Source organism: Equus asinus, chromosome 5, assembly GCF_041296235.1.
Source record: "Equus asinus isolate D_3611 breed Donkey chromosome 5, EquAss-T2T_v2, whole genome shotgun sequence".
Taxonomy (NCBI): domain Eukaryota; kingdom Metazoa; phylum Chordata; class Mammalia; order Perissodactyla; family Equidae; genus Equus; species Equus asinus.
This window is the reverse complement of record NC_091794.1, coordinates 97746916-97769524: the sequence shown is the minus strand read 5'-3', so window position 1 is coordinate 97769524 and position 22609 is coordinate 97746916. Positions and strand designations below refer to the sequence as shown.

At 48.9% G+C, this 22609-nt stretch overlaps 1 protein-coding gene and 1 long non-coding RNA gene across 3 annotated transcripts; both read left to right on the top strand.

Annotated features, from left to right (window-relative positions):
- Positions 1-2016: 2016 nt before the first annotated feature.
- LOC106840005 (chymotrypsin-like elastase family member 3B) lies at positions 2017-8712 on the top strand. Its single transcript, XM_070510735.1, has 8 exons — positions 2017-2082; positions 3055-3140; positions 4652-4749; positions 4879-5013; positions 6412-6548; positions 6936-7078; positions 7742-7894; positions 8625-8712. Exons 1-8 carry the CDS (start codon positions 2040-2042, stop codon positions 8640-8642), a joined length of 813 nt encoding a protein of 270 aa, XP_070366836.1. The 5' UTR covers positions 2017-2039; the 3' UTR covers positions 8643-8712.
- Positions 8713-15397: 6685 nt separating this feature from the next.
- LOC106840006 (uncharacterized) lies at positions 15398-22609 on the top strand. 2 transcript variants are annotated; one of them, XR_006527615.2, is made up of 4 exons: positions 15399-15828; positions 18276-19404; positions 19537-22494; positions 22595-22609. It is a non-coding gene; the product is annotated as an uncharacterized lncRNA (long non-coding RNA). The 2 variants fall into 2 exon arrangements; XR_011503575.1 differs by having other exon boundaries at positions 15398-15828; positions 18276-22494.

The following is a 22609-nucleotide window of genomic DNA, read 5'->3' as shown; positions in this document are numbered from 1 at the left end:
AAAGCAGATCACTGGTTGCCGAGGGCCAGGTGTGGAGGGGGAATGAAAGTGACTAGGCAGGAGGGAAGTTTTTGGGGTTATTACAATGTTCTTTATCATGATTGTGATAGTGGTTACACGACTGTACGTGTTTGTCAAAACATTAATTTTACAAGTAAAACTGGTGAATTTTGCTGTCTGTCAATTAACCTTCAGTAAAGCCAGAACAAAACTAGAACCCGGAGCAACATTTAACCTGTCCTCTTCGTCCCCACCCCAGACTCGAGCCAACCATCATCCAGAATCCTATGTCCATCTTGCATTTACCTGCCTTTTTATACAGTTTTATTCACCTATTTCTATTCATTACAAAGTATATTTAGGGGCTGGCCCGGTGGCACAGCGGTTAAATGCACACGTTCTGCTTTGGCCGCCCAGGGTTCGCCGGTTCGGATCCCAGGTGCGGACACGGCACCACTTGACAAGCCATGCTGTGGTAGGCATCCCACATAGAAAGTGGAGGAAGATGGGCACAGATGTTAGCTCAGGGCCAGTCTTCCTCAGCAAAAAGAGGAGGATTGGTGGCAGCAGTTAGCTCAGGGCTAATCTTCCTAAAAAAAAAAAAGTATATTTAAAAATTTCAGTTGTTTTTAATTCTATAAAAAGAGTATGAAACTGCATTTATTTCATTTTTTTTTAAAGATTTTATTTTTTTCCCTTTTCTCCCCAAAGCCTCCTGGTACATAGTTGTGTATTTTAGTTGTGGGTCCTTCTAGTTGTGGCATGTGGGATGCTGCCTCAGCATGGCTTGATGAGCGGTGCCATGTCTGTGTCCAGGATTTGAGCCGATGAAACACTGGGCCGCCGCAGCAGAGCTCGCGAATTTAACCTCTCTGCCACGGGGGCAGCCCCTAAATTGCATTTAATCTTCTAGGATTTTTTTCTTAATTTACATTCCTAGGAACGATCTACATTGTGGCACATCACTGTGATTCATTCTTTTTGACTACTGAATAATATTCCATCCTATGAATATACTGCATATGTTCATCCACTTACCTTGATGGACCTTTGAGTTGTTTCTAGGGTTTTGCTATTGAGGATGGATGACGTGGCTGCTGGAACATTCTTAGGCCTCTTGTGGCACATGTGCAAGATTTTCTCGAGGCTCTAGACCTAGGAGTGGAACTGCTGGGTCACGTGAGGATTCAGCTGTAGGAGACACCTCTGCTTTGACCTCAGTCCCCACTGCTCTCCACATTAACCATTATGCTCCAGCCATCCTGGCCCCCTTCTCCTGGAACAAGCCAAGCCCATTCCAGCCTCCAGACCTGTGCCCCTGCCATCCTCTCCAGCTGAGCACTCTCCCTTCAGGGTTTCGCACGGCTGGCTTTCACATATCCTGTAGGACTCAATCAAACACTACCTCCTCTGCCCAAATGTCACCCTCCCTGGCCCCCATCTGAACGAGTTCTTCCCATTCCTACCCAAGGCACCCACATTTCCTTCTCTCCATAGCACCTGCCACCACAATCAGAAATGGCCTTTATTATTTTTATTGATCGTCGTTGTCTCCCCTACTAGACTCAAGCTCCAGGAGAGCTGGGATCCTGTCTTATTTATGGACAGCCTGATACAGAGAAAGCGCTCAACAAACTTTTTTTTATTGAGGTGGATATTAATATTAATCCCACATTAGAGATGAGAGATCTATGGCTCAGAGAAGTTGAGCCATGTGACCAAGGTCACAGAGCCTGGAGGTGGTAGAGGCAGGATTTGAACCCAGCTCTGACCAGTTCCAGTGCCCGTGTTCTTTCCTGGAAGAGGCTGACTTGTTCTGATGTAACCTCTCCTTCCCCCTCCCCTGTTATCAGCCGGCCATTGATGCCACCTGTGCAGCCACATGTTGGAAGAAACTCCGGGTCACTCCCCAGTCTGCAGTGGATGGGGGCCTTGGCCTTGGACTATGGGAGACCGGGTGTGCTACCACCTGTTCCAGCCCCCACCACCTGCCTCCTGCCTTATATTAGAATCTGTGTCCCTTCCCTATCTCAAAACTCATGATGCTCCGGCTGCTGAGTTCCCTCCTATTTGTGGCCCTTGGTAAGACCCCAACCTGTGCTGCACTGGGCCAGGGGCCCTTAAAATCTGCCACCACCCTGGGTCTTGTGAACCCAACACCTGGTTAGCAGGGGTTTCAGCTTTCCCTGGGGCATGATCGTGGGGGCTTTCTCCTTGGTGCTGGAGCAGAAGAACGGAGGGGAAGCTGTGGATGGACCAGTGCAGGAGAAAGCCTGAGGGCCCCAAGGGCTGTGGTGGGAGTCCTAGCTGCAAAGGTCTGTGGTGAAGAGCTTGGGCACTGGTTAGACTGCTTGGGATGGAATTTCTGCTCCTCTGCTTAACCCTCCAACTCTCCTCTCACACTGCTCCTACCCCGCTCCTAATCCTGTGGTCTGGCTTTTTCCTGATCTCTCTGCCATTTTACATTCCAGCTCAGGGCTGCCTCCTCCAAGCAGCCTCCCTTGACTGACAGTAATGGTAACAGATAATGTTTTTCAAGTGTTTACTCTACGCCAAGCAGAATGCTCAGGATTTTTTTCTTACATTAGCTCACATAATCCTCACAACAGCCCCAGGAGGTCAGTACTCTTATTGTCCCCATTTTACAATGGGGAAACTGAGCCTCAGAGAGGTAAAATAGCCCTCCCTAGAACAAGAGGCAGAGCTGCATTTTGAAGCCAGGCAGTCTTATTCCAAAGCCTCCAGTCTTCATGACGATAGCTGTCACTCCTCCAGGGCTCAATGGGCGCCAGGCACTCTGCCAATTGTATTAACCCCTTCAGTCCTGCCACAGACAGAAGCCACATCTTCATCTCCATCCCTGGATTCCTGGACTCTGGAAACCCCTGCTCTGCTCCAGATGCTCACTGTTCATATGTGGCTACCGAGGTCCAGAGGGGAAAAGGGGCTTGCACAGGGTCACGTGCCAGTTTGTGGCACAGCCAGGACTGTGCCTCAGAATTTTTTCCTTTTGAGGACACTCTGGCTGATTGGCACCTCTACTCTCTCCTCCAGCCTCAGGCTCTGGCCAAGCTTCCCAGCGACCCTCCTCGCGTGTTGTCAACGGCGAGGACGCGGTGCCCTACAGCTGGCCCTGGCAGGTAAGAGCAGAACCAGCTGCGCTGTTTCCCACCGTGGACTCTGCCCTCCGTGCCCTGACTGTCGCGCATCCAGTCCTGACGCCGTGGCTTTGCTTCCAGTATCCACTTCAGCTTCCAAAGGCCAGGAGACCCTTGGACGATCTGCTTCCTGTGGCAGTTTTGCCCGTTCAAACTCTCATCCTCACTGGGCGGTTTGCAAGTTAGGAGTGAATCTGGGGCAAGGGGAGTGCTGAGCTCAGGGGGTTGGTGCACTGATAATGCAATTTCAGGCACTGTGTTTAGGTGGGGAGATCTGGGGGGATGCATTTCTAGACTCCTCGAATTATCCAACAGGGCTATATGCTCTGAGAGCAAAAGAGGGATGAAAGGCTCGACAGAGATCAGTGGAGGGAGGCACAGAGGGCCAGACTCGCTGTGCTAACACACCAGCCGTAACGCTAGCCATATGTGGTTGTTGAAATTTAAATTAATTAAAATTAATGTTAAAAATTCAGTTGCTCTGGGGCTGGCCCCGTGGCCGAGTGGTTAAGTTCGCGCGCTCCGCTGCAGGCGGCCCAGTGTTTCGTTGGTTCGAATCCTGGGCGCGGACATGGCACTGCTCATCGAACCACGCTGAGGCAGCGTCCCACATGCCACAACTAGAAGGACCCACAACGAAGAATACACAACTATGTACCGGGGGGCTTTGGGGAGAAAAAGGAAAAAATAAAATCTTAAAAAAAAAAAAAAAAAAAATTCAGTTGCTCAATGCTGGTCATATTCCAAACGCTCAATAGCCACATGTGGCTAGTGGCTACCATATTGGACAGCCAAGGCAGAGAACATTTCCATCATCACAGAAGTTCTATCGATGGCACTGGTCTGCAGCAGGGGCCAGCTAACTTGTTCCGTAAAGGACCAGAGAGTAAATGGCCATATGGTCTCGATTGCAATGACTTCACTCTGCCATTGCAGCATGAAAGTGGCCACAGATGACATACAAACGAATGAGCGTGACTATTGTCCAATAATCTTACATACAACAACTTATATTTAGCCCACGGGCTATAGTTTGCCAATTCTTGGTTTGGAGGGAGCTTTTGAAAATCAGAATCTAGGAAATGAGAGAGAGGAAAAGGACTCAGGGAGGGTTGACCTGAGAGGGCCCAAGAGGCCTTGAAAGAACTGACGTTCAGAGGAACTGGGGGCCTGATGGAACAGAGGGCCTTGGGGCTCTCAAGAGACAGAAGGTTTGGAGATATCCTGAGGGCAGAGAAGTTGAAGTCCCAGGGAGTTCACGGGGCTGGGGGTTGGACAGCTTTGGAGAGTCAGAATGTTATCCTAATGGAAAAGGGACAGGGTCGCCATGAGCAGTTGTGTAGGTTGGGCACTGCAGATTTCTAGAGGGTATCATTCTTTTCTGCATGAATGATGCCCTCTAGAGTTGTATAGTGTGCAACCTATACAGCCACGGGTAGCAGCCCTTGTTGTGGGGCCTAGACCACTCAGGCTGCTCCCTTCCTGGCCACCAGGTCTCCCTGCAGTATGAGAAGGAGGGAGCCTACTACCACACCTGTGGCGGCAGCCTCATTGCCCCTGACTGGGTCGTAACCGCGGGCCACTGCATCTCGTGAGTTCTCTCACTTGCCCCTGTCCTTGTGTAAGACCCAGGCAGGCTGGGGGGGAGGGAGGGGGTTGACTCTGGGAGGGGAGGGAGGGAGGCCAATCAAGCCTGAACTGACCTCGCTTCTACTGGCAGGAGCTCCCGGAGCTACCAGGTGGTGTTGGGCGAGTATGACCGGGCAGAGGAGGAGGGCCCCGAACAGGTGATCCCCATCAATGCTGGGGACCTCTTTGTGCACCCACTCTGGAACTCCAACTGCGTGGCCTGTGGGTGAGTGACCCAGGGGCTCCTACACTCATCCCTCCCTCACCCAAAGCCGACTCTGAGGAGACTCCCAGGGACAGTGGGGCTGGGTCCAGGTCACACACATTGAGGGTCGGAGCCAGCACAGCCTTTAAGAACCATCTGCAGGGGCAGGCCCGGTGGCGCAGTGGTTTAAGTGTGCACGTTCCGCTTCTTGGCGGCCTGGGGTTCGCGGGTTCAGATCCAGGGTGCAGACACGGCACTGCCTGGCAAAGGCCATGCTGTGGTAGGCGTCCCATGTATAAAGTAGAGGAAGATGGGCATGGATGTTAGCTCAGGGCCAGTCTTCCTCAGCAAAAAGAGGAGGATTGGCAGTAGTTAGGTCAGGGATAATCTTCCTCAAAAAAAAAAAAAAAAAGAACCATCTGCAGCAAACCTCTCTCTCCCAACAGAGGGGCAGCAGGGCCCAGGGAGGGGCAGGAACTCCCCCAAGCCCACTGGGCTGGTTGGCTTCAGAACCTAGGACTCCTCTGGCACCCTGTCTCTCAAATCCAAAGTTTCCTCCATTTGACAGACATTCATCCAGAGCTTCCTGGTTCCCGGCACAGTGACAAAAGGAGGAGCAGTGGCCTGAGGGTCAGGCTCCAGCACTAAGTTGCTGTGTGGCCTGGAAAAGTCACTGCCTTTCTCTGGGCCTTGTTTTGACCCCTTGTCAAGGGTGACCTTCCGGGCTTCCTGGGTGGTTGTGAAGGTCAAGGAGGCAATCACTGGGTGAGAACACTAAAGCAGGGCTTCTTAAGCCCCTCAAACAGATGCAAAATTGTGGGTCTGGGTGGCTCAGCATTTTTCTGGTGAGAGGGTCAAAGAAGTGGGCAGAAGCCCTGAAAGTGAGTGCAGGAGTGAGGGGCCTGATGACCAAGACGGTGACCGTCCTCACGCGGGCCTTGGGTGAGCGGAGAGAAAAATCGGACCCCGGTGAAAAGGCTGGAGTGACGAGCTGGCAGATGAGGGCCAAGAGCAGTGGTTCTCAGAGCCTGGTGCCCAGGCCAGCCGCAGCAGCATCGCCGCCGGGGAACTTGTTAGAAATGTGACTCCTCAGACGCCACCCGGACCCACTGCATCAGAAATGCTAGGGCAGGGACCAGCAACCTGCGTTTTAACAAGCCCTCCAGGGACTCTGATGCAGCTGAAGTGTGAGAACCACTGGGGTAGAAGCTGAGGACCCTTTTGAAGGCCGAGGGTCGGTGTAGACCGAAGGGGCCGGGAGGGCTCCCTGAAGTTGCTCAGCCGTAAGAATGCATGGGATTTGGAGGGAGAAAGAGCAGCTGGAGCATCCCCTCTGGGAATATCTAAAGCAAAAGCTGGGGGATGGGGTGTAGTCTGGCTGGAGGATCAGGCTCCCCATGACTCCTCCCTTCTCCCCAGCAATGACATCGCCCTCGTCAAGCTCTCGCGCAGTGCCCAGCTGGGAGATGCGGTCCAGGTGGCCTCCCTCCCTCCCGCCAGCGACATCCTGCCCAATGAGGCGCCCTGCTACATCAGCGGCTGGGGCCGTCTCTACAGTACGTGCTGATCCCTCCAGCGGTCACAGGGACAGTGGCAAGAAGATAGGGCCTGGGGGCTGGAGGTTGAGGGCCACACCAGCACTGGTCCTTGCATTTTCTCCCATTCCTCCTCCAGGGGCAGCCTTCTCCCTGCATCCTCCCAAACATGAATGTGTTCAATTGAACAATTTTTAGTGCCTCCTATGTGCCAGGTGCTGGGGATGTTTTGGTGGACAAAGCAGACAGGACCATATAACCTGGTGGGAGGAGAGTCCCCATCAGACTAGAAGAGTTGCCTGCCCCAAACCCCCCACCCCACTCTGGGGCTCCCAGCTCTGACTTCCAGACCCCGGCCCAAGTCCTGCACCCCCATGACCCCAGACTCAGCACGCTCTATCCCCACAGCTGGGGGGCCACTCCCGGACAAGCTGCAGGAGGCCCTGCTGCCTGTGGTGGACTATGAGCACTGCTCCAGGTGGGACTGGTGGGGCAGCAGCGTGAAGAAGACCATGGTGTGCGCCGGCGGGGACTCCAGCTCTGGGTGCAATGTGAGTCAGCTCTCCTCTGCCCGAGGCAGTTCTGGGCTGCAGCCCCTCAGCTGGGCAGGGGCCCCGGGATATCTCTGCCATCTGCCTGGAAGGTGGAGGAGGAATCTTGCCTGCTTGTCCCATTCAGCCTCCAGGCCAGGCAGGACTTGGAGGAAGTCAGCACAGTCCAGACACGCAGCCCTGGCCTAGGAGTCAGGACACCTGGACTCTAGTCCCAGTTCACAAACTGACTTGACCTGGGGCAAGTCGCTGTCCCTGCTGGGTCCTCAGGCTTCCCCATCAGCACGGCAGGGGATATTGACAGTATGACCTCTAAGTCACCTTCAACTCTGTAGTCCTGAAGTTATAGTTAAACAATACTCCCATTGTATTATAAGTGAGTATGAACAATAATATTAATAATTAACTGTGGTATTAATAACGGGAGCCACCACTTATTGATTGCTTCTTCTCTACTAGGCATTGTGCTAAGAGCACGTATCTATCATTTCATTTAATTCTCACAGGATCCTGTAAGACGGATACTATTCCCCATCATAAATGAGCAAACTGAGGCTCAGAGAGGTTAAGTAATATGGGGGTTTCTGGAAATCCTCAAAGTCAGAACCAATTCCTTAAAGCTCAGACACGGATCAGGCCCCCACTGTTCTCTGACCATTCCAGGGTGACTCTGGAGGACCCCTCAACTGCCCCGCAGAGGATGGCTCCTGGCAGGTCCACGGTGTGACCAGCTTTGTATCTGCCTTGGGCTGCAACACTCGCAAGAAGCCTACAGTGTTCACACGAATCTCAGCCTTCAGTGACTGGATCGAGGAGGTGAGCAGGGAGACATGCAGGAAGGGAGGGCTCCAGGTGCTGGCTCTTCTGAGAGGTGCTGGGGGATGGTGAGAACAGCAGATCCTGAGGGGCTGAGAGCGTCCTAGAAGGTCAGTGGGGGAGGGGCCCTTCGGGACATTCGGGGGGGGGCATGTTGGAGATGTTTTCTGCTACAATGTGGCCCCAAGAACCTCCAAGGCTTCTGGGTGGAGCTTTGAACTGTTGAACTTCCTTATTTCAACAAGTGTTTATGAAGTGCCTCCTCTGGTCTAGGGTTTTCCTTGTCAGGGAGGATAAAGCGATGAGTCACAGGGCTGCTTCGTGGGGGACAGATGATTAAATGAGCAATAAAGAAGTGTGGTGAGAGCCATGATAGGGATGCTCAGGCCCCAGGGAGAGAGCCAACCTCATCTGGGAACAAATGATCAGGGAGGATTAATAACGTCCACGAAAACAGTCATGGCCACCATTTATAGACTGATTCAACACGTGCCAGGCACTTGGGGGAGCACCTTAGCTAATAGTTTCATCAAAAACCCCATGAAGTAAGTATTATGATTATTCCTGTTACACAGATGAGGAAACTGAGGCTCAGAGAGATCAAGTCACTCTCCCAGGGTCACACAGCTCACGAGTGGCATGACTGGGAGTTGAACCCAGTTCTATATGGCTTCAGAGCCTGTGCTCCTAACTAGACAATTCTGGGTTTTTTTCCCCTCTCTTTTTCCAGATTATTTCAAGTAACTAGGACCAAGGCCTGGGTGGCATTGCCGATCCACATCCTCCGTAAAAAATAAAGATTTCTCAGCAAATCCCAACTCCAGTCTATCTTCCTTCTTTGACTCACCTCTTCCCCTCTGGCCCATTCCTGAAATCTTAGATGTGATATACAGTGACCACATCCAACTCTCGCAGATGAAAATGAGAAACAAATGAGGCCCAGAGAGAAGAAAGTTGCTATAGGGTGACCAACCATGCCAGTCTGCCTGGGATGGAGGGGTCCCCAGGACACAGGACTTTCAGGGGTAAAACCAGGAGTGTCCCGGGTGGTTGGTCACTCTAGTCTATAGCCACACGCACTCATTGACTTTTCAATGTAGGCATAAAAACATGGCAGAATCTGCAGAAAAAGTGACTCTGCCAGCCCCTTGGGAGGCTCATGGTGGAGTGGGACGGGCCATGTGTTTTCAGCGTCCATTGAAGGGCTGGGGAAGGAGGGCTGCAGTCATTCATTCACTCAACAAGCATTCATTGCTTGTTTCAGAGGAGGGCTCAGAGAGGGGAGACAACTTGGTTCCTTCCCTGAAATGGCTCTTTATTTAGATAGAAATGAGCACTTCAGAGTCATCCATTAAACACTGACTAGGCACCTTCTTTGTGGCAAATTCAGGGCTGGGAGTACAGACGTAAGTAGGACAATGGCAGGAAGACCCCTTGCAGCAGGGTGGGGTGGCAGACACACACACAGATGCTCACACAGTGCTGAAAACGAGGTCAGAGCCCAGCGAGCTGTCGCTGAGGTCCAAAAGACCGCCACCATGCAGCCAAAAGCAACATAAAGTGACTGAATTCCTTTACTCGTGTTTCTCCTGAATACTGTGAAAAGAAACACAGTCCTAGCAAGGACACACACATATATATAATTTTTTAACACTGATGTTCTTCCATTGCATCCTCTCCTTAAAAATTATACTTCTGGGGGCTGGCCCCGTGGCCCATTGGTTAGGTTCACACGCTCCACTTTGGCAGCCCAGGGTTTCGCCGGTTCGGATGGCACTGCTCATTAGGCCACGTTGAGGTGGCGTCCCACATGCCACAACTAGAGGGACTCACAACTAAAATATACAACTATGTACTTGGGGGATTTGTGGAGAAAAAGCAGGAAAAAAAATAAATAAAAATAAAAAATAGAGTCAGAAAGAAAAAAATTATACTTCTGGTTTTGAAAAGTTTAGAAGATACAACATGGAGAATAATAGAGGAAACACCTTGTAGCTTCCTTCTAGAATGAACAAATTTCACATTTTTGCTTCATATTTTCTAAAATAATAACTATAGCTAAGGTGGAGGCTCCGTGTACTCTTCCCAGAGGTCATCGTCTTCACGGGTGTGGGGTAGTCCACCCAGTATTACTGCTTTTCCTTTGGGGTACATAAAAGGATAGCTCCTGGGGCTGGCCCGGTGGCACAGCGGCTAAGTGCACACATTCCGCTTCGGCAGCCCAGAGTTTGCTGGTTCGGATCCCGGGTGCGGACACGGCACTGTTTGGCACACCATGCTGTGGCAGGCGTCCCACATGTAAAGTAGAGGAAGATGGGCACAGATGTTAGCTCAGGGCCAGTCTTCCTCAGCAAAAAAAGGAGGATTGGCAGCAGTTAGCTCAGGGCTAATCTTCCTCAAAAAAAAAAAAAGGATAGCTCCTGCCTGCCCCCTTGAAGTTGGGTTTGGCCATGTAGCTTGATCTGGCCAAGGAGAAGATTTGAGAGACAGGACCATTTGCCGACCTCTCTTTCCCTTTGCCATGGCAACTGATGGCTACAGGTCAGCCTGGTCCCAGAGTGAGGAGACGTGGAGCAGGGCCTCTGCTGACCCCTGATGGACATGTTGCACAAGCAAGAAATAAACTCTGTTACAAGCCACTATGATTTAGGGTGTTTGTTATGGTGGCCCTAACCTAGCCCGACTGATAAAATGACTTTGGTGTTTATCCTTCTACCCCATGCTGTTATATTTTTATCACATATATAAACATCCATAAACACTGTACTGCATTGTTTTGTTTTTTAAAATGGCTTTATCTGTATGGATTATTTTGCAATCTGTTTCCTTCACCCAACACGATGTTTCTGAGGTCTCTCCATGCTCGTTTATCTATCTGCAGTTTATTGCTGCTGGTTTGGTAGAGTATCCCATTGCACAACATCACTAGTTATTTACCCTTTTTCCCCTACTGATGGACAGTTACAGCAAGGCCGATTTTTTATGATTACAAATAGTGCTTCAATGAATGTCCTTGAACACACCTCCAGGTGCACATGTGTGAATTTCTCTAGGGTATACCCTGAGAAACGGAATTGCTGGGTGGGCGGGTGTGCTCATTTTCAACTTTACCAACTGCCAAATTGCTCTCCAAAATGATTGTATCAACAATACTTTTTTTTTTTTTTTGCTGAGGAAAATTTACCCTGACCTAACATCTACTGCCAATCTTCCACTTTCTGTATGCGAGCCACTGCCACAGCATGGCCAGTGACAGACAAGTGGTGTAGGTCTGTGCCCGGAATGGAACCCTGGCTGCCAAAGCAGAGCATGGCAAACTTAACCATTAGGCCACTGGGGCTGCGCCTCAACAATACTTCTTAAAATTCCCTTTTTTCCCTTTCCCAGCCGCTGTCTCTGTACACTAAACTGCCCCCCACTTTTCTCCTAAAACCACTCCTGGTATCTCAACCCTCCCCCACCAAAACTCTCCTCTGGCCCTCACCCCCACTCTGGCTCCCACAAAAGCCCAAGAACTGGTCTGGCAAGGCCAGAGGGCAAGGAAGGAACTGAGTCAAGCAGAGCCGAGACCTCTGTATCACAGGGTTGTGGGGGAGGATGCGAGAAATTCTGGAACCCGCATATGTTAATCATTTGTATTGAGTCAGACAGACCCTGCTGGGTGACACATGTATCTGTCAGGTGTTCCCAAGGCACAGCAGGGTTGCAAAAGGTGAGCATCTAATTCGTCCCAATGGGTCAGGGAAAGGCCCTTGGACAATTTTCCAAGACAGTTTTAGGATAAAGGGCAGTCAGAAGTGTAAAATTCCACCCAGCCTTGCCAGGAGGCTGAGAACTGCTATGACACCTTCTCCTGCACAGAGAGTGCAACAGAGAGTGAGGAAATCTTGCCTGAAAGTGCCAACAATTCGATCAATAATTCAATTTCTTTTCTTTAATCTCCAAGTCTCAACAATTCAAACCCTTTAAAAACCATATAGTCAAAAATTATACTTTTGAGGGGGCTGGCCCCGTGGCCGAGTGGTTAAGTTCACTCGCTCTGCTGCAGGTGGCCCAGTGTTTCGTTGGTTCGAATCCTGGGTGAGGACATTGCACTGCTCATCAAACCACGCTGAGGCAGCGTCCCACGTGCCACAACTAGAAGGACCCACAACGAAGAAATACAACTGTGTACCAGGGGGCTTTGGGGAGAAAAAGGAAAAAAATAAAATCTTTAAAAAAAAATTATACTTTTGAGTAATGATTTGAGAGTGTCAATGCCAACAATTCTTTGTTTTTGTTTTCTAAATTATGAACAATCCATTTTCTGAAAAAGCACAATGTCAACACTTCTATTCTTTTTTAAAAATGATAAGGGACCAGCATTGCAATGCTCTCTTTTTAATCACATGATGTCAACAATTTAGCTCTTTTTTTTTTTCTGGGAGAGATTTGCCGTGAGCTAACATCTGTTGCCAATCTTCCTCTCCTTCTTTTTTTTTCTCCTCAAAGCCCCAGTACATAGTTGTATATTGTAGTTGTAAGTCCCTCTAGTTCTTCTGTGTGAGCCACCGCTGCATGGCTAGTGACAGACCAGTGGTGAGGTTCTGTGCCCTGGAACTGAACCTGGGCCACCGAAGCAGAGAGCGCCGAACTGTAACCATTAGACCATCATGGCTGGCTCTAGTTCTCATTTTAAAATCATTAAAGTGCAGATAATTCATTTTTTTAGTCTGAAAAGAGTCACAATTCCATTCTCTTTTCCTTTTTCAGAACATTAATATTGGCTACGTTTTGGAAACTTGTACTTTGGGAAATACTGTTCAAAATCACCCCCATTCCCGCCTCTCCTATGCAGCTGCTGCTGTCATCCTGATTTGCTTCCCTCCACTTCTTTTTCTTTGCATGTAGAAAACCTATCAACAGTGAGATTCAGTGAACATGGACTGAGCACCTGCTGTTATTCTGCGCCAGGCGCGGGCAGAGGAAAATGACCCAAACTTGGGCCAGGTCCTTGATGAGCCCACAGCCTGGCTGGGAAGCTGACAGGTACACCCAAGCAGGGGGAAACCTGACTCTGTGTTCTAATGAAGGCCAGAGTGATGGGGGGCCCAGAGAGCTGCACTCACATTGGGATGGGAAGATGGGAGCTCTCGATGGTCCTTACACTCAGATGACTGAGGCATCAAGGGATTCCTGTCCAATGTGACTCTGTCAAACCTTCTTTGTCAATTAACACCAACACATAGTGCTGAGAAACTTTGCTGTTGAAATCATGTCAGTGAGAATGGAATATTCCCTTATCTAGTGGGTCAGAGCGAGATTTGACACAGAGAAGCAGCTTGGATTACCAACTCAGGCACAGAGCTTCAGATATGGGGTTTTTTGACACAACAGTCTATATTTATCTTAACTTTGTGGTATCCAAGGAAACAGGACTATGAGTCTACCTCTCAGCCTAAGCCAGAGGTTACCTCCTGTCCACACAGCCAGATTTGCTTTGAGCCTATCAACAGTTTCACTTCAACTTCACCTAAATTCCACTCTTTCCCCAATCCTATGATAACCCTACTTCTTCTTTTATTTAGTAAGATACCCCATGGTACCTCTGGGTGTTTGTGGCATCAAGTTAATAAACCTAATTTTGTTAAACCACACTTGTGTCCCTGGTGGTCTTTATCAGATTGGTTTTATTATAAAATTCAAGCTTCTGTTCCTTCATTCACTCATTGATTCATTCAACAAATGTTTACCCAGCCTATGTTCAGCTTTCGGCGCTGGAGGCATGGTGACAGGACAGTGAAGGTCCTTGGCCTTGTGGGCCCTGCTTCTAGTGGACGAGATAGAAAATAAACAGGCAATAACAAAAACAGATAACAGGCTATAAAGGGACTGGATGGGTGCCTTCAGAAGGGCGGGCAGAGAAGTCTCTCTGGAGAGGCTACATTTGAGTGAGAATCTGGACAAACAGATCTCAGGAAAGAGCATTACAGAGATCACCAGGGGCCAGCCTGGTGGCATAGCGGTGAAGTTAGCACGCTCTGCTTCGGCAGCCCTGGTTTCACTGGTTCAGATCCTGGGCAGGGACCTATGCACTGCTTATCAAGCCATGCTGTGGCAGGCGTCCCACATATAAAACAGAGGAAGAGGGGTACAGACCTTAGCTCAGGGCTAACCTTCCTTAAAAAAAAAAAAAGCAGAGATCACCTAAGAGGTGGAGGTGAGCCTGTGGGGTTTGCAAATTAACAAGGTCAGTGTGCCTGGAGCAGAGTGAGTGAACAGGAGGGTGGGGAAAGATGAGGGAGGTGTGGCTAAGTACAAAGTTTACATTTTATCCTGAGTGATACAATAATCTTACGTGCAGAGCCACAACATATAGACTTTTTAAATAAATTTATAAATCTATAAAATTGGAGCTGCTGTGGAACCCAAAGTGCTGTCCTCCAACCCCGCACAGTTTTTGAAGCATCCCCAAGGAATCTAAGAGTCGGGAGTTGGGGGGAACAATTTAAAGTCCTTAATCTAGTCCAACTCTCTCATTTTACAGATGGGCAAACTAAGGCTGAGAGGAGGTGAACGGTGGAAACGACGCTATAGGAGTGATTGGGGGAAGGGCCCACGGTCCCTAGGGGAAGTAGGGGTGGGGCCATAGCAAGGAGCCCCAGTTCTCCAACCACCAGGTGGAGTACCTGGTCATCTAGGAGTTTACTGAGCAGCAGTGGCAGTGTAGACAAAGGACGTATCTTCCCTTCCCCTGGGACACTGGCTCTGGGGTGATAACTCAGCAAAAAGGCCTTTTAATTCTCCTGCCCCTCCTATTTGGATAACCCCGTTGGAAGGAGAGTGGGATGAGCCACCCGACAGCCGCCCTAAAGGCCCAGTCCCCTCCCTGTCTGGGTTGAGAGCGAGGTAGGAGGTGCCTTGGCTAGCATCTCTGCACTTCCTCTTACAGGCTGTGCTATTTAACCTGAGCGGCGGGACTCAAACCGGCTCACTCTGACTTCAAAACTTCAGTTCCTAACCACCAGCAATTGGAAAGTCTTGGGGGAAGAGGCACACAGAGTTAAGGCTGAGCCTCCTATATACACGCGGTCTCCCCCGGGACAGACTGTCAACCCCCACGGGCACATGCCCACTTCTGTCTGGGTACACTGAGGTAGGACGACCTGCCCTGGGAGACTGTGCCACTGCCTGATGCGGAGTGACAACGCGGGGCGCCCTTCAGGACCACCGCCTCCAGACAGGAGCCACCCGCACTCTGCTTCGGTTTCTCTCCTCTGGGCGGTGCAAAGGCCCCGGGGCGTAAGCTCAGGGCGGGGCGCTGAGTCAGCGGCCGCCGGGCTCCTAGCGTCTCAGTGCCCGCTTCATCTTTCTATTCTGCAGCTGCGCAAACTGCGGCTCAAACGACAAAGAACTTCCCCGAGGCGGAAAAGCTGCCTCGGCTGCACCCGAAGCCCCGCACGGTGGGCAGGCCCGAGGACGGCCGAAGGCCGGGAGATCAGCCCTGGTGAGTGCCAGGGAGCCGCGGACCCCCGCCGAGGCCTAGAGAGGCCCGGCCCCACCCTAGCTCCCGCCCACGCCCGCTTCCGGGCGGGCGCACTTCCGCTTCCGGCGGCGGGCTGCGGCGCTCCGCGGCGGAGGTGGTTTCCTTTTCCTGGAGCCGCTGGTGGGTTTCCGAGCGTCCTCGTGAGCTGTCCCCGCCCCGCCCCCTCGGAGGTGGCGCCTGCGCAGGTGAGCGCTCCGCTCCTGCCCTCCGGGCACGGGCTGTTGGGAGCGGGCGGCCCAGGCCTCGGGGTCTGCGAGCTGCTTCGGCTCCGGAGGAGGAGGAGGGCCCAGCGCTCGAGCCCCAGAAGCGCCTTTTCCGCCCGACCCGGGCCCTCTGAGCCGCGCCCTTCTCGGGGGAGGAGTCGGCTCCGCTCCCCGCCTAGACGTCGGGGATTTTTTTTTTCACTCGGGTGAGTGGTCCCACCACCTCCTAGCCTTGTGACCTTGGCAGGTCCCCTTTCCTCGAGCCCCAGTTTGCTTATCTGCGAATGGAAATGACAGTAACTGTCCTACGGGGTGATCGGGAAGGTTAAAGGAGGGACAGCTTCTGCGGACTGTCTGGCCGGGAAGATTCAACAAATGGTAGCGGCGGCTCCTGTTGTTGATGGCGACAACTGGGGCAGTAGAGAGTCGCATCAGGAATCGAACCTGAGTCGCTGAGGCGGTCACGTAGAGGAGAATGTTTGTAAAACGCTCAGTGCAGTGTCAGATAGGAAATAAGTGCTCAGTGAACTGGCGTTACTACCTGGTGTGGGTAAGCGTTCTGTCCGGCAGGTGGTCTTCTAAAGCTGATAGGTTTATGGGCCGGGTAGATCATGGAGCTGGTCCATCTTTCACAGCCAACCTTGAGAACTGACCTACTGACAATTGAAACTGTTCCCAGAAGCCGGGTTGTAAAGACCTCTGGTGCTGGAAACGAAAATAATTAATAAAAGGGTGTTTTCCTAAATGGTTTAGGGGTTTTTGCTCAGAAAGGTTTTGGGCAGGAGGGGAAAGCCTGAAAGGTTTTCTCCCTCTTGAGTTGTTATGAAAGTAATGCATAGTTGTAGTTAAAAAGAAAACAACGGAGAAAGATGTAAGCTGAAAAGTGTTTCCCTCTTTTACTGTTCCTGCCCCTCAGAAATAAATGCGGTTAAATTCTTTGATAACCTTCCAAATATTGTTTGTGGATGGATCAGGTCATATGTGCTTATGTGTATGTATTTTAAGTTTTGTCGGATGTGATCATACTACACATATTGATTGGCACCCTGGTCACATGGTGATGTGTTATGGCCATCTTTACATTATCAGCACTCAGAGGCCTACTTCATTCTTTACAAGGCAGCACAGTATTGCAGTGAATGGCTGACGATACTTTATTTAATCATTTCCCTGTTGATAGTCACTTAGGTTGTCCCTAAGATTCTGCTTTCCCACAGTGTTTCATCCAGCCTTTCCTTGACTAAATAATTCTGTTTTCTCCAAGGCATCCCTGATTTATGGGGATATTCTGCTTTTGTCCTTCTCATCACCCCTGGGTTAGTAACAACTTACTAATTTTGGGAATGCGCACACCTTGTTGCTTGAGCAAAAACCCAGATAATATGAGAATTGGTGTACTCCAAAAATATCCCAGCTAGGGGGTCTAGATCAATTCAAGGCTGCTAGAAAATGGGTCAGGTGATGTTTAGAGAAGAGGTGATTGGGACCTGAGAACTAGTTAATGCTGGGCAGCTGGTCAGTGGTGGTGTTTGTTGGCTGCTGTCATTTGTTGCCCAGGAAACAGATTTGAGAGAATCTCTGAGATAGGAGGGATTTTAAATCTCAACGCTTCTGCCATCGCAGACTAGGGAAGGATTAGTTCCTGGGGGAGAGGGTGTTAATGAAAACAGATGATCCTTGAAAAATGACTACATCGTAGGGGTTATACTCTTTGTTTGGACATACTCTGATGTGGAAATTGATTTAGTCATTTCTATACTGTCATTTGAAGTCTTTTTTTTTTTTAAACAAACATAGGATGTGGTTTTCCTGTAAATAACCCTCTTTTGGATGGGGCCCTAATCCAAATGAAGCTAAGGCTTTTTTCCTGGCATTTTGCAGATATTTAATTTGCCCCCCTTCCTCCCACCACATCTGGTTTGCTAATCCTGGAACTGTGAAGCATCCAGAGTTGGAAGTCTCTGCTACTAGGATTCTGACAAGTTCAGCTTCCTGTACACTGATCGAAGGAGCTTAGGGTCTTCATCTTAACAGAGAGGCTTTTTCTTTTCTTTTTTCTTTTTAGCCTTAGGCTCCACCCTGATGGTAGCTCCTAAAGTGCTTTTGAACACTTACTCTTTTTTCATTGTCTCAAAGGGATGGGAGGAGGGAGAAAAGACAGCGGAGTAGATGTAAATGAACAGAACTTTTTCTCCTCTATTTTAGCACTTCTTTATAATTTGCTTTTGGACGTAGCAAATGCTCCATAAAAATGGTTGGAGGAAGCAAACACCCATGATTTTAAAGATTTTCTCCCCTACAGATCATGTGCCTATGTGGTTTTTCTGTTTTAACGTAATTTAAAATACTTTGTAATGGAGGAAAGAAACGGATGAAAGATTCTCCAGCTAGCAAGGCCAGTGTTCTTCATTCTTTCTGCTTTGAGAATCTACATTTTTCCATTTTGGTAAACCAGTGACATGTTTTTTCAATTGTGTCAATTGATCCAGCAAGAGGAAACAAAAACAGAATTTCTAGTGGCTTTTTTAAGAAACCCTGTTATGATTGGAAAGCCGATGGAACCCAGGTCTGGACCAGATCCATGAGATCAAGGTGGTTTTAATAGCGTTTGTGGTCTGTTTTTGCTGACTCTGACTTTCCTCTTTATGCCTAGGAGTCTGAGACATCCTTTTCCAGAGTTCCAGAATGGAGACTGAAGGGTACCCAGAAACACAAGGAAATAGAGACGTCCATAATGATCAAATAAGGTCGTCGCCAAATGAGATAATGGCTGAGGAGCCGGAAGTTGTCCTAATAGGGCCTCCCCAGATCCAGGTTCCACGAGAGCCTTCTGGGCTTCCACCAGAGAGCCATGATGAGGACTCTGTCAAGGACCTGGAGCCCACGCCACGAAGGACCCCTCCCAATGCTGCAGTCTCCAGGCAGAGGTTCAGGAAGTTCCGCTATGAGGATGCAGCTGGGCCCAGGGAGGTCCTCAGACATCTCCAGGAGCTTGCTGGACAGTGGCTGAGACCCGATATTCACACAAAGGAGCAGATTGTGGAAATGCTGGTGCAGGAGCAATTCCAGGCTGTCCTGCCGGAGGAGCTCCGAGCTCGGGCGCAGAGATGTCAGCCTGGGGTTAGGATCACTGGCTAAATCTCGCTGCTCGCTTCTTTCTCAGTCTACGTGTGAGAAGTAACCAAAGGTTCTCTGATGGAAGATGCAGCTGCCGTCCTGGGAATCTGAACCTCGTCCTTCTTTGAGCTTGCCTTTGGTTGTAATAAGAATCAATCAGAACCCCTGTCTGGACCTCTTTTTGGCTGAGGCAGCTCTATTTCCTGGGACTGAACTCCAGAAGGAGTTTCTCTTCTCTCTTCTTAGGACAATCAGCGTGCTGCTTGTTTTTGCTCTGCTGAATGCCTCCTTTTTTTGCACTTTGTGACATGCTTGAATATATTATTTTTATGTATCCAAAGAAGTAATTGCTATAACTATCAGAAATCTTGATTCTTGTTGTGGTGGCATGAAGGGGAGCTTCTGTAATCCCACCGGTAATTCCTTTGGGTTGTCCTTGAAATATTAAAGTTTGGTCCTTAATAAAAATGTCCTGTGGTGATTTACCAGTTCAGCTCTTAGCAGTCAGCATTTGAGAAAGGTGAGATGATTATCAGGGGTAGATGTGAGGCAGAGATAAGAACTCCGTTTGCTGAGCTGGGGAATAGGAACAGGCCTGGCCTTTGTTTTCAAAGTCAGAATTTAAATTGGACAAAAGAGAAAGGAGTGCAATAGGGTCAGCAGAGGTAAGTAACTCTGCTGCAGAGCTGTTCCATGTGCTTTCTCCATTTCTGTCGCCTTTGTTCTACGGCTTGTCTTCCTGCAAGAGAAGTCACTCTAAACCCTCTGACAGTTCTCTTCTGCTTTTCCTGAAACAGGTCATCTTGACTTTCTGTGTGCAGAGACCTGTACTTTGGTTAACAGCTGAGACAGAGCGGGAGCTGTGGCTGTGACAGACAGAGAGTAAACAGCAGCTGCTTCCCCAGCATGACGCCGTGTCCAGGAGCCTTTCTGCCTCTGTGGCCTGGCTCCTGGATTTGTACATCTGCTCCTGCAACAAATGCAATGCCAACTCGGAAACTAATCTTTTGGGCAAAGGGTTGGTTAGCTCCTTGCTGGAAGTCATGTTTAATCTGCTGATGTCTGTTTAGTACTTCCTGTGCCTTCAGGACTGTTCTAGATGCCAGGATATAAATATAAAGCCAAGTTTTAAGGAAATGTATAGTTTTTGAGGAGAGAGGAAGAAGCCATCAAATATATTGTTAGAAATGCTAGAGAAAAACTAGTCATCTTTCGGTATCTGCTTTTAAGATAACACTAAGAAAGCACATTTCTTATTTTAAAAAATGTATTAAAAGCAAAGAAGAGAGGAAATAGCCAAGTTAGGGAAGTACATTTTAATTGACGTTAGGCATAGGAGATTACTGGACACAAGGCACACCTTGGCCCAAAGCAGGAGGATGCAAAAACGTGTAGTGTCTTGGGGATAGTGAACATACGGAGGAGTGAACCATTCCTTTTATTGACGAGGTTAAGCTTTTCTAAATTCTAAGAGTAAAATTGAACATTGACAATGGAATTAGGAACCCCGAGAGGCTCACAGTGTCTCCAGCAATTTAGTTTGTTCGGGACATTCTGAAGGCATTTCCTTTAGGCTGCAGGGATCAAGAACTCTTGGTGTTAAGGAATTTCCTGGCCTGCGCCAGTTTCTCGGCTGCTTCCATGATCTAGAATTAGCTTGCAAGTAGAGGACCCAAGTTTCCAGGTGGACCCAAAATTGTCACCTTAGGGATTTTATGGTGAGACAGCTCAGTTTCCCTGAGTTGAGCGAACTTAGCACAGATTTTCTCAACCTTGATTTTGGGCCAGATAATTCTTTTTTGTAGCGGCTTGTCCTCTGCATTATAGGATGTTTAGCAGCATCCCCAGCCTCCACTCTCTAGATGCTAGTAACACCCTGGTAGATGTGACAACCAAGAATGTCTCCAGACATTACCAAATGTCCCCTGTTTAGTTTAGAACAGACTAAGGTACTGGAGATACTCTGACCTTCTTGGGGTTACTAACTCCTTTGTCAGTGTTAAATGTTACTCTTAGAATGCCCAGTTGCCCGTGGTTGAGAACCACCGATTTAGTAGGAAAGTTCATCACAGACATGCCACAGATTACCCTGAGGTCCCCGGTGTCTTAAGCTTGATGTTGACTTGAGAAAGCTGTAGAAAAAGTGGTATAAGTTGGGCTTTATATTCCCTCTGTGTGTTCGTGTAATGCCTTCTACTCGGGCAAATGTTAAGAAGCTCTTTGGTATGAAGATTACTACTACACCTCCAACCTTTAGAATGTTTTATTAGGATGCTTGACTGTGTGCCCGGATCTGGACCATATGCATGCATGATTCATTTAATCCTAACGGTCATGTGAGTTTACCTTTTCATGTGAATATATGTGCTTTATAGATGAGAAAACTGGGACCCAGCAGTTAAGCAACATGGCCAATAAGTGGTGGAGCTAGAATCTGAGCCTTGGATTTCTGTCCCTGTAATCTTGGTTTTTTTCCATCATGTCTGGAAATGTTAATTCAACAAGCATCTCTTGAGAATCTCCTGTGTGCAAGATGTTCTCCTTTTGCTTTTTTTCATCTTTATCTTACAATTTAAAATAACATTTCTTAGATTCATTTGGTACAGAAAAAGTATGAAAAAAAGCCAAAAATGGTCCATAATCTCACTTCCTAGGTAACTCCTGTTACATTTTTTAGGGTAAAAGATATACTTGCATGTGGATAGAAAAGTTCAACAGTATAAAAGGAAAATTTAAAGACTCTTCCCATTAACAGTTTCTTAGCTATCCTTCCAGAAAATATGGACTACACATATGTAAGCTGACAATGCCTGCCTGCACACACGCACACACGTCCCTCTTTTTATTTACACAAAATGTATATTACGCATGTTTAGTATATTTTTTTTCTTGTCCAATAAGTCTTAGAGGTCTTTTGCTGTCAACATATGGAGATTTACTTTATTAAAAAAAGATTTTTGGGGCTGGCCTTGTGGCCGAGTGGTTAAGTTCAAGCGCTCCGCTGCAGGCGGCCCAGTGTTTCGTCAGTTCGAATCCTGGGCGCGGACATGGCACTGCTCGTCCAGCCATGCTGAGGCAGCGTCCCACATGCCCCGGCTAGAAGGACCCACAACGAAGAATATACAACTATGTACTGGGGGGCTTGGGGAGAAAAAGGAAAAAAATAAAATCTTAAAAAAAAAAGTTTTTTTTTTTTTAGCAGCTGCATAGTACTTTGTATGGCAAATACCCAGCCTTTCCCTTTCCAGTAAAAAATGCAAAGTAGAGGATTTAGGTATGGAGTCAAACCTCCAGAGCAGGAGTGAGGTTTAGAGAGTAAGTGGCAGAGCCAGGACTCAACTGCCACGTTCTGAAACCAGAACTGGTACAATTCGCCATTGCCCTGCACTGTCTCCCCGCAGCCCTGTGGCACCAGCTCTTTCCTGTGGGCGTGAGTCTGCAGATGAGATTCCTCGCCCCGGACAAATCCAGTAAGAGGAGAAGCTGGAGTTCATCTCCATTTCATCTGGCTCTAGCTCATGCCCTTGCCACGAGGTCACCCTGCCTGGATATCAAAGAGGAGACCAACTCCAGTGTTTGCAGGGGTCTGTGGGGATTTGGGGGTACAGTACTTCCCCATTTCCCTTGCCATTCCCAGGAGATGATGCCTGTGCTTTCTCTACTCAGCATCACGCAGTTACCCCCCATGCCTGTCATTGTCATTCTTGAGTCGATCCAGACCTTCATTCTAAAGAACCCCAAACAGTTTTAATTCTGTGAGTGATGGGGAAGGAGGAGGGCAGTGTAGAGGAGCCAGAGGGAAGTGTTTCTAAAATGGCTTCAAGTCTAATTTTCTTTTTTTAATTTGTTTAAAAGATTGGTACCTGACGG